The 12,391-nt window shown below is 41.9% G+C and overlaps 1 protein-coding gene across 2 annotated transcripts in view; it reads left to right on the top strand.

Moving 5' to 3' along the window:
* The window catches only part of LOC144679950 (CMP-N-acetylneuraminate-beta-galactosamide-alpha-2,3-sialyltransferase 1-like), a 99,156-nt gene that overhangs the window by 50,371 nt on the left and 36,394 nt on the right, over positions 1 to 12,391 (top strand). For both annotated transcript variants that reach the window (XM_078540950.1, XM_078540951.1), the window contains exon 2: positions 4,529 to 5,291. In XM_078540950.1, coding sequence (XP_078397076.1) covers positions 5,025 to 5,291 — 267 coding nt within the window. In that variant the 5' untranslated portion in view covers positions 4,529 to 5,024. The remainder of the gene's footprint in view (positions 1 to 4,528; positions 5,292 to 12,391) is intronic.

Genomic DNA, 12,391 nt, shown 5'->3' with positions numbered 1-12,391 from the left:
TAAAGCTTGACTTCAGCTTTGGCTCTGGAAGTGGCATTATAATTGGACCCAGCGCTCTTGAGTTAGATAGGTAACGCAAATAAACCATTGTTCCTACTCCGGAACATTATGTGATGAGCCCTGCCAGAGAGAACTTGTCTAACACCTTCCCCGGTCAATAATCACACCTACATTTTTGTGTTCAGCATTATTGCTGAGCTGGGCTAAACCTACTCACATAGATAGAAGTTACCACACAGAAAAAGGCCATTAGGTTCAACCAGTCCATGTTGGCATTTGCCTTCTATGCAAGCAAATCATTCCGATCACAGTTGCCCATAACCTTTTGGTCCCTTTATCTTCATCCGCCTATCCTATCTAAACTTGGAGATCAGACCAGTGTGTGGCCAGGATCATTAGAACTACACATGGACAGGAGCCTGTAGGGGTGAGATGGTCTTCAACAGTTGCACAATACAATTGATATAGCCTCTTTTTCAAAATTGCCCTTTTACAAAAAAACTAGTCCTCTCAGTGCTTCCTATAGGTGCCTAATCCATATCATTGAATCACACGGAACTGCAACCTGGTCTTGGCAGTTGTGCAATTCCATATTCTCATGCTGTGCAGATGGAAGACCAAAATTGCATCAGGATCATATGTCTTATGTCTATGGTTTATGTCTGTGGTCTTATGGCATATGTCTTAGGTCTATGATTTAAATATACTCCTTGCCTGTTTTGGACAGGGGTGTTAGCTGCTTAATACATAGAAATGCATAGACATTACAACACTTCACCGTGAATCTTAATTGAAGGCATTGAATTTAATACATTTGGTGTGAGTTGGTAGTGGACTTTGGTCTTCCTAATATTAAGGGCAAGTCCCAAGCTTGCGTAGGCTTTGGAGAATACATGAACCATCGGTTGTAGCTCTTTTTCAGATTGAGCACTAACTTATACATCATCAGCAAACTGTACTTCTGTTACAGAAGCGGTTGTTGTTTTGGTTTTGACCTTCAGCCAATTGAGTTTGAAGAGTTTACCATCAGTGTGATAAGTTATTATCACACCTGGTGGAGTCTGTCAGTTAGTTGCAGTGTTGTTGCGAGAAAGATTGAGTAAGTGTTGGTGCAATCGCACATCTGTTTGACACCTGCCTTTACAGGGGAGGCGTCTGTAGTGGAGCCATTGCGTAATGTTTTTATTTGCAAATTGTCATGTAGGACACGGATGGTGTTTGTGAACTTAGCTGGGCATCCAAATTGCAGTGGAACCTTCCACAAGGCAGCTTGATTCAATCAGTTGAATGCTTTTATGAGATCGAATAAAGTCATGCACAAATGGATGTTCTCTATGCACATTTCCCGTGCTGTGAAAAACATGGCTGTTCAGCTAGTGAGTAGGAAGCCACACTGGCACTCTGGATGGCCTCCACTGCAATTGGTGAGAGATGATTAAGAAGTAACCTAGCCAAGATTTTGTCAACAGTTGACAGCACTGTTATGCCTTGTAGTTGCTACAGTTCAGCTTGTCTCCTTTCTTGAAAACATGATCATTATGGCATCTCTAAGGTCACTTGGAATTTCTTCATTCTGCCAGAGCTTCACAAATGGGGCATTTATCTTGCACGATTGAATAATTACCAACCTTGCACCTATTCAGGGTAGTATGTGAAGGATTGATAGGATAGTGTTGTGCTATTGTTACTGTGCTAATTAATCCAGCAAACACAAGCTCAAATCCCACCTTGGCAACTTGATCGTAGCTTTTTTAAAAATCTGGAAATAAAAGTTACCATGAATCTTTAAGAGATAAATGAACGGGAAAGCAATATTAAAGAGAATAAATCGAATTGGAGACAGTTGCCTGCTTGGCACTGAACAGAAGAAGCTCGCAATCACTTCACTGGCTTTCTCCAGAGAAAGCTGCTCACTCAAGTTTACAGAATAGGACAGGGGCTGTTACTATTACAGAGTTCTGAAGAAGAGTCATACGGACTTGAAACATTAACTCTGTTTCTCTCTCCACAGATGTTGCCAGACTCTGCATGTTTCCAGCATTTCCTGTTTTTGTATCACATTGTTCTGATTGTTTGACAGAACATTTTACATATTAAATTTTGCAATTGGGGTTGATTTGAAGCATGTGGCATGCACTCATTTTGGCATAGATGTGGAATTCAGAAGCAAAAAGGTGTCATCTCAGTCGCTTGCCAAGAACACAAGCTCAGTACACGACAGGGAAAGGAAGCTAATTGTCCACATACTAACCTGCGCTTAAGCTGGTTCAACTGCTTAAGCTGCTTGCTGACATTCCTGTGAATCAAGCCCTGGAGTGTGTAGGACTGCCTTGTGGTGCAGTGGATTGTGTTCTTGCCTCTTTGCTGGAAGTTCTGGGTTCAAGTCCCACTCTAAGACTTTGTGGCCATGGAAGGTGTGTCCATAAAATGGCTAAACAGGTTATTTATCAACCTGTAAATTCTTTTAACATGCCCATGGTGAGCAGAAAGAGTCTCCTGGTTAGCCATACTTGATGCAGCATGGTGTTCTAGGAAAAAACTAGCTACAGAAACAGACATAAGCATGTGCTTTATCTGTTCATGTGTCACTGGACATAGTGGGGGCTGTAGGGTGTAGGGCATCCTCAAATGCATCGATAACAGATTTTCTGAATTTCCATAGCAACTGGGTTGGTGAATACACTATCCACTTAGGAAATACACTGAGCAATACTGTTTTTGATCACCGCTCCTTAATAAATTTGTTAATTCAATATAGTCGGATCGCTAACTTCATTTGCAGGTGTCTAATATTGACCTAAAGTAGAAAGAGTTTATGCTGTAACAGTGGCCCAAGATATCATTGGCACCCTTTATTTAATATCATACTCCCGTACTGCCAGGGAAGGGTCCACTTACAAAGTGTGTGGGTTGAAGATGGACCCAATTCTATGGCCTGAATTCCCTAGGAGTACAGTTCTTGTGCACCCTACAGTCCCCACTATAGTGAGTTTTAATGTTTTGCTAATTGCATATTACCATCTACAATTGAGTATTGCTAATGGGCTTCCCCACTGTGAATACTCACTTACCAGGAGCACATACTGGGAAATCTTGTACACATTCCCCAAAATCAAGCACCCATGATTTACCCTGCAGTGTCACAACATCAGAAGTGCATCAGCTGCAACTAGGTTGAGGGGCAACTTGTCCAAGTTGGATACCTCTGATCCCTTCTGTCAGTGGTGGCCTAATTACAATGTCAAATCAGCATTCAGTTTACTGGATATTTGGCCGTGTTCCCAGGCCAAATGATGAAATTCTCCTAACTCAAGGAGCTGGGCTTGTGGCTAAGTTGATCATTCACAACTTTATGCCATTCATATTCCTTCTGGATGTGAGGGGGAGGTATAACGCTGATTAACCCTGCCTGGTACCTCAGCCCACATGACCATTCCGTTATTGAAGTTTGAGCAAGCAAATGAACTGAGGAGGAAACCACATCTAAATCTATCATTGGTTAGAAGTCATGAGCAGGAACGTTAGCTGATGTTTTCCCCCTCTAAATATGCCTACAGACTTGTGCCCCACTTGGTGCGGGCATCAGTTTTTTGGGCCCACCCAAAGTGGAGACCCAGGAAAATAGGGCGGGAAGTGTGATGTCATCAGTCCCACTTAATTTCCGTAACATTTAAATGTGTTACTAGCTCCAACACTATTCAATTCAAAGTAACCAAATTGGGCCTATAGTCTCTGGAGTTTAGAAGAATGAGAGGTGATCTCTTTGAAACTTAGAAAATTCTAATGGGGCTTGACAGAGTAGACACTGAGAGGTTGTTTCCCCTGGTTGGGGGTCTATAACTAGGGAGCATAGACTCAGGATAAGGGGTTGATCATTTAGGACTAAGATGAGGAGAAATTTCTTCACGCAAAGGGTTATGAATCTTAGGAATTCTCTACACCAGAGGGTTGTGGTTGCTCTATCATTGAGTAAATTCAAGTCTGTGATAGATATACTTTTAGACTGTAGGTGAAACAATGGATATGGTAATAGGGTGTGAAAGTGGAGTTAAGCCAAAAGATTAGCCAAGATCTTACTGAACACCGGGACAAACTCAAGGGACCATCTGGCCTACTCTTGTCCCTATTTCTTAATTTCTTAAAAGAGGCGTTAGGGAATCTCAACTCAGTTTTTTCCTTTGTTAAGTAAAAGAAAACCGCAACTAATAAGTAATTGAAATTATAAATAGTTACAAGTACAGCAGAGGTGGCAGAATTTCAGGCAGGTGATGTTATCCCGCCAGGGTCATCTCTATCTTTGATGTTGAGCTGTAAGGGTTCAGATACAAGAACTGCCTCTTCTTCTTCCCATCCCAGAAACACTAACAGGCCCACTAGAGATAGGGAATTCTGCCCTCACTTCTTTCAGTAGCACCCTGAATCTTAGACATCTACATGAGGTTATTGTCTCAGAAAATGCCCCTTTATTCCTTGCAGTGGATTAATTAAATGTGGTTTTTCACCTTTTTCTCTTCTTTTGATTTAGGAGGAAGCTTTATTCAGCCATTCTGAGCTCAAGTGTAGTCAAGAGATTGCCAAATCAAAATGGCGTAAAGGTAAATTCTAAAAGTGAAACGAACCATATCATTGGAATCCAAGCCATCAACATGATAGAAATCAGACCTCCTGGTTTGAAGGCAACTCCCAAATGCATCCTGATTACTCTTAAGATTCCAAAAATTGGCTCAACTCCACATTAACGTTATCTGGATTGATGTTCAGGAAAATTTGGTGTAATTTGTTTTCTTTCTGAAAACTTTGGTTATTCTGACCAGAAGATTCCTTTTTGTGGAAGTATGCTTAAAACTGTTGCTGTTCTTGTTCAACAACCAACTGCTTAAGACTGGAGTCACAAACAGAGACCTCTTTGAAGAGCACACATACAGGATTCATCCACATGGTTCACTGACACTATCTGTTTTCCTCCCCTCTATTTTTATTGCCTAAGTGGAGAGGAGTATTATCATCATCAAGAAGGTTTCACAATGTTTGTTCACAAGCTGCAGAAGATGCAATGGTTTTTGTATTTGGTGATTTTTGCAGTGCTGCTGCTATCTGTTTTTTTCACTTACACCGACAAAATTAACTTAACACTTCACAAATTCTTCAGTGTGAGAAAATGCAAATGCGACCACTGTGTTTCTGAATTAGGGGAATCGGAGTGGTTTGACAAGCGATACATTCCGACTATGTATCCCATCCTGACCAAAAGTAACTACATGATTCCTGAAGAGTCCTACAAATGGTGGCTGGTAAGTACTCTTCACAAAAGATGCACTTAATTAAAATGAAGGAAATGTTTCTTTATTGAAAAAAATGTTACTGAGAAAATACTTGAGAAACTGAAGCTCCTGGTGACTGAATATTCTCCATGTCCATATTGAATATATTCTAGTATTTGAAACAAACTAGGGGGGACATTTGTGCAGCACTTGGCAAAGGCGTTCAGTAGAGATTGGGGAAGCTGTGCAGGTCAGGAACAGGCAAACATAGTGCCAATGATTAGAGGTCAAAAAGTTCTTGAAGGTTGCTATTTAAAATTTAATCAGGCTTAAAGTAACGATTAACTGGGAACTGATGGTTTATATCGGAATATAATGTCCTTCGAGGAAACAAATCTGCTGTTCTTACCCATCTGGCCTATCCGTGACAATAGATCCACACCACTGTAGTTGGCTCTTAACTGCCCTCTGAAATGACATAGTGAGCCACTAAGTTGCATCACCTCAGGGCAATAAGGGGTGGGGCAATGGATTTCTGCTTTGCTGGCGGCTCCCACTTCCTGACCTTTTTTTAAAAATCCTATAGAAAGCTGGGGGAAAAAATTCATGGAAGCTCTAGCTGAAATTTCCCAAAATTCGTTTGATAGGAAAATTGTACCAGAGGGGCGGAGAGAGATAAATGTGACTGAAAAAGGAGAAAGAGATAAGTTAGGAAATGATATATCATTTTGTGTTACTTGTTTTTCACTTTAGTAGATAGCAATACAAGATGTGCTTAAATAAACATGAGTTAATATGGGCCAGTGAGCATACAATGCTAAGGCACGTCACATTTGGTCAACATTGTAGAATTCTTTGAAGAAGTAATATATAATAGGTAAAGGGAATTTCTACCAAAGAGATCTATATGGATTTTCAAAAAGCATTTGATGAGGTACCACATGAAAGACTTATGACAAAGATAAGGTTGCATGGAATTTGGGGAACATGGCAACAAGTATGCAGAAAAGACTGGAGGGCTGAAAGCAAAGGGTAAGGGTAAAAGGAAATAACTGGTGAGCGGTGCTCTATTGTGGTCTGAGTTGGGGTTCCTCCTACAACAAATATATATGTAAATGATGAGGAATTGATGGAGAATTATTAATGTTTGCTGATATTAGGGGATGTGGCAAACTGTGATAAGAATTGTGAAAGATTACAGGAGGATCTGGTTAGGCTAGAATGGGCAAAGTGGAAACAGACCTAACTGAATATAAAGAAAGAATCTTCATTTATATCACATCTTTCACTACCTCAGAATGTCCCAAGGCATTTTACAGCCAATGATGTGCAGTCACTTTTGTAGTACACGGAAAGCGGCACCAATTTGTGGCCTGCAAGATGCCATTCATCTCTCTTGTCCTCCTGAGCTCCTTGAACCAATTGAGGCATTGCTTGCAGGTTTGAGGGACTGCACACTCTTGCTGCTTTCTTCCTTGGTCACTTGCGTCCACGCCGGCTTGGTTGGAGAGGCTGGCCTCTTCCATCTTTGGTAAACATCATCCCACTTCAGTCTCTCAGAGGTAACAATGCAAGACTGATGTGGGGGTGGGGAACAAGATCTGGGGGCAAGGGACAGTCTTCCTAGGACCTCTTTTCATTCCTGTGGTTACTGAATCCACAGGAATTAATGCATAGTTCTGCCATTCTGACCCTTGCCAGGGTCCTTTTAACTAGTTGACAGAGTCAGCGCGCATCCTGTCCACCCTCTCTGATTGGCTGGGAAACCCGAAAGCAGGGTGCTAATTCTGTGGTTGAGTTAAAGAGCCATGGCAATACCCACATCCGTTACAAATGGGTTCCTCACCCAATACTGGTGTTTCTGCTGCGTGTGGGTCCATTCAGTTGAGATTCCACCCCAAGTCTCTGGAGTGGGGCTTTTAAACCCACAATCATCTGACTCAGAGGCAAAACTCACAGGCAACTGAGCCTTTGTAATTAGGTAAGAATAGGAACAGGAGATATGCAGTTACAAATAGATACTAATAGACATTAAATGAAAATATATCAAATGAAGAAGAGTTAATTCAGGTAAATGAATCATTGATTGCAGCATCACAAGTAGATAAGTCATTTAAAGAGGCAAATTGAATCCTTGCTTTGGTATCCAGACATAAATGCAAATGTGTAGAGGTGACATTGAACTTGTACATTTATTTGAACTATTTTGTGTGCTGTTTGAGGTGCTGCATTTTAGAAAGGATGTAACAATAAAAGTCCAGTGTATACACACTAGGATATACAGTTACTTAGAGCAATTTGAGAAGTTAACATGCCTTTGGAAAATTGGATCCTCAGGGCCAGCATCTCAAACTTCCTGGAGTATTAATCTAGGGAGGACAACAAAACCAGAGGATGCAGTGAAATGTCTAAAGAAGTAGTTAGCCTAGATTTGTAATTGGGCAGACGTATGGCAAATGAAATTCAGCATGAGGAAATGGTTTGGTATTTGGTGCAAAGAATGTGTATTGCATATAGTTAATGAGATTTAGTTTGCAGTGGAAAATTTAGAAAAGGACCGCCCACCCCCGACACCCAGGGATCGCAGTGAACATTAATTTTAACATCTGGACGAAATGTCAAATCAGTTAAAAAAACAAATAGAATTCTGGGAAATCTAACAAGAAAATATTGCAGTCTCTTAGGACACTAAAGCCCTGATTTTAACTCTGTATACTCAACAAGAATAGAGCACATGGGAGGGAGATTGCTAAAATTGCAGCAATGACCTTATCTCTGTATTCACGTCACAACCTGACCTGCAGCTATTTTAACTCCCAAGTTTAGGGAGGTATCACAGGCAACAGAGTCAGGTGAGGGCCTCGTTATTCAAGTCCTATGACGTAGTTAGGATCCAAACACAATTGTAATTCGGAGTTGGACTGAGTGCCAGCAGCTTAAGTAGCTTCAGTGAAATCTGCCAGCAAACAGCCATTGTGTTTCATTCAGTAAAAGTCCTATAACTTTTAAATAAAATGATCACTATCAGCCAACTTTGCTGCTTCTTCTCCTGGTTCCACCCTGCAGTGTGACCTGAAGCCACCTAAACTCAGCATGATAGCAGTACAGTGAAAGAAACAAAAACTCAGAGGGAAGAATTTTCCCACCGTCGGGGGGGAGGTGCAGGAGTGGGCACGCCTCCGATCGGGTCGCCATTTTACGTAGGCGGGCCAATTAAGGCCCGCCCAGCATGACATCAGCCAGGAAGCGCTCCTTGTGCGGGCTGGGGGGGGGTGGGAATCCTTCAGCCGAGAGTGTGCTCTTTCGCGCATGCACATGAAACAGCGCACTCATCTCCCTGAAGCTAAGTGCTGCCTTAGGGAGATTGGTGCCAAATTTAAAAATGGTCAAGGAGCAGAAACAAAATTTCCCTGACATGTCCCCTCATGTGACACTGTCACATGAGTTGGGACATGTCCATCACTTTAATGCTAACCTTTATTAAATTTTTAAAAACACTCATGAAACTGCATCCCGCCCGTTGATGAGGTTTCATGCTTTTTCTGAAGCCCGCCAGGGCTCCCAGCCTATCTGCCAACCTTAAAGCTGGACGGGCAGGTCCATTAATTATTTCAATTGCTTTTTAAAATGGCCTCAATTGGCTGTTGACAGGTCAGCGGGCGCACAGCTGATTCGGCTGCGCCCCGCCGACCTGAAAATTGAGATGACGCGGGGTGACATTGGGAGTTCCCCCCGACATCATCCCGCATCATTTTATGCGTCGGCAAGCGGGCCCCGCCCCTTCTCACCGACCTAAAGATCCTGGCCAGGGTTTTGATGTCTGAGCAAGTGTAGTCTGTTTTGAAAGGGTCTTATTTTCATTGCAGCTGCAGTTTCAGGATACACTTAAAACAATGTTTTGGAATGCGATGGAGGGCTTGGAATTGTGTGCCAAATCATAGGTTTGGAAGTTACAGAAAATGCATATCATTAGAACATTGATTTACAAAGTAAAAGTGGCCTCCCACCTGAAACGGGCCATCCATCTTGAACACTACCTAAGGTGACAACGGCCATAGCACCAGCATACACAGGTGCTAAGTGACCCAGTACCGTTCATGAGTCACAACTGTCCCATTTACATCAGGCAGAGTTAAAATTAGCCCTTTCACGTTCTTTTACAGTTCATTAAACATTGCAGTTTTTAGGGAATAATGTCATTTATAAGCTTCCTAATTTGACGTTTGTATGTGAATGACTGTCCCCCAGTGTCAATGACAAAAAACTTGGGCAGTATTGAAAACTGAATTCTGAACACTAAACAAGAGAGTGCATCATAATGGCAGGTTTCTTTTAGAATAAATGCACTCTCCTGCCACAGATATTAAACTTAAAACATTAACTCTGTTCCTATTGAGATGGCTAATTGAGCCAGATCAGGGATAAAGGATTTGTCCAGTTTACACAATCTGCAAATGTGTGTATATTGATACTTCAAACAGACACTGTCTAGCTATCAAATAGCCTTCTGCTACAACTAATTTTTGACAATATCAACGAGGGAATCTACCCAGGAAAGACAATTTCTATTGCACGTAAATCAAAGGAATTACATTGACTGCTTTTGATACAGTCATTTACAAAATATGTAACCCAGCATATTTCGTAATTGACACAGAAGCTATGTTTTTGTCACAATTGCTATGAGGCAGCATGAGAAAAGGAAATTGAGGGGAATCTTGAATGAGGGGAACATTGATGGAACTTTGAAGGAGTGGGCAGTGATGGAAGTGATGGGGGCAAAAATAGAAAATTGATGGGGGGAATGATGGGTCTTTAATGGGGAGAATGGTGGAACCTTGAAGGAGGCAAGTGGTAGTGAAACTTTGATCTATTGAGCAGATGATTGTGGGTGTGGGAGGTGAAGCCATTTCAGATATTCTGACTACTTAGAATGGATAAGAATAGAACCAGGAGAGGTCAGAACCCAGGGAGAAGGAGAATGGAGTGATCAACCACACTGAAGAGCACAAAAGTAGATATTAAATCCTTGTAATCAAAAGGATGTGGTTATTAAATCAAATAACTCCTTTCTGTTTCTTTCAGCTGCACTTGCCTCATGCCTTTCACACAGAGAACAGTAACATTGTTGATGTTGTTTCAGCTGAATTAGCAGTGAACCAACTGAAGTGGATTAAAGGAGAATTCCACATTGTAGTAATTATAGAGTACAAACAAGGAATCTTTTCATCTAACTATAAACCCACATGCTGAAAATGGCACTCAAATTGAAACCTAACTCATTTGTTAGGCATGTCAGTGTGAGCATCTTACCAGAGAATCTATTTATCCCTGTGTAATGATTCCCACACAGAGGATAATTCTGGTATTTATAAAATTATCGTTTTACCTCATGTATAGACTGCAACTCTGATTTCACATTCTTCAGTTTGAAAAACTTAGAAGTAAACTCTGAAAGTGGATAATATTGTAACTGCAGTGCAGAAATGAATCATTCAAATTGCAAGGCCCCAGGTGTGATGGTATGATGGTCTCGCCCAGGGATTTCAGGGCATTTGTATTAGGGCAGGTTGAAATCAGTCATTGTCTCTCCTTCCAATCATTATTCATTAACACCATTCAGAAGTATGTGTACACATGGGTTAAAAGTATGAGCGAGCTGTGATTTCCTCTCCTCCACAATCAAATAGACTCACTGTCTAGACTCTTACATAAAGTATAGTTTTTTTGGATGTGTTTATTGGTGGAAAAGAAGCCCATGAATCATATGGTAGTCACACTTCGAAAATGGAAAGAATTATTCTAAAAGCTGAATGGCCTTTTCTCACTGAAAGTTACTTCATTGCCTTTTGATGTACCAGAAGGCAACTATAAAACTGTGCTGCAAGCCTTTGAATGCCAATGATGGGCTGGGCTAGTTGAGTTCTCAAATTGGCTTGATTTCACTAAACTTTGATACCCAATAAAGCAATAGCGGCTTTATAAACCCGGCCACATAGCTCAGCTTGTAATATGAAACATAGCCACATGTAAAAGCATCACACAGGTGTTATTGCTTTTGAAATTATCACACTTATTCACCATAATTAAAGGTGCACCACATGAATATCTGTGCCTGTTACCTCATAAAACAGAGGGCACCACTTTGAAAGGAGCAGTAGGCATCCCTCTGGACTTACTTGTCTATTTACTAATTCTGCACCAGAAGGGGAAGTGTTACAAGTGGTGTGAAAACCCATGTCAAACAAAACTTGTGTGCAGAGACTATGGCCAGGATTTTCACCAAGTTGGGTTGACTTGGGAGACTATTAAAAGTGGCGGACAGGTGCCAATTGTGGGATTCCGAACCTGATTCCTGGACTGTCTAACTTTCGGAGTGCCTTTAATGGGTGTGGCCTGCTTCCTGTCAGGAGCCTACATCTGGCACTCCCCACCTGGCCGACTTCATTGCGGAGATAGATATCACCAACTCTCCGCAGTTTTCATGACGTCAGGCCAGGTTTTAAAGAGTCATGGTTCACAGCCCCTCAGAGGAGTCGTGAACCCTAATGTACATGAGGGACCTTTTCAAAAGGTAAGTTCAAAATGTACCCCTTGTGTCCCCTATGCCAAGTCACCCACCCCCTCAGGCCCCTCATATCCTCTATGCCAGGCTCTGCCCTTCCACCCACCCCATATGCCAGGCTCTGGCACTTCCAAGCCCATTGACCCACTGTACACTGTCTAGAACCAACAAATACCATAGCTTAAAAACAAAAATACCTGGAAAAATTCAGCAGGTCTGACAGCACCTGCGGAGAGGGATACAGTTGACGTTTCGAGTCTGTATGACCCTTCATCAGAACTAAGACATATAGAAATGAGATGAAATATAAGCTGGTAGAGGGGGGTGGGTGGGACAGGTAGAGCTCGATAAGGGGGCCAGTGATAGGTGGAGGCCAAGAAGAGACTGCTAAAGATGTCATAGACAAAAGGACAAAGAGGTGTTGACGGTGGTGATACTAGCTAAAGGATGTGCGAATGGGGACATTAAGGGTAGAATGCAGGACGAGCAAGTGGCAGATGGCCCTAATGGGGGTGAAGTGGGAGGGAAGGGATCGAAATGGGCTAAAAGGTGGAGGTGAAACAAT

The sequence above is a fragment of the Cetorhinus maximus genome, chromosome 4, assembly GCF_964194155.1.
Source record: "Cetorhinus maximus chromosome 4, sCetMax3.hap1.1, whole genome shotgun sequence".
NCBI classification, from domain to species: Eukaryota; Metazoa; Chordata; class Chondrichthyes; order Lamniformes; family Cetorhinidae; genus Cetorhinus; species Cetorhinus maximus.
This window is presented reverse-complemented; position numbering and strand designations above follow the sequence as displayed.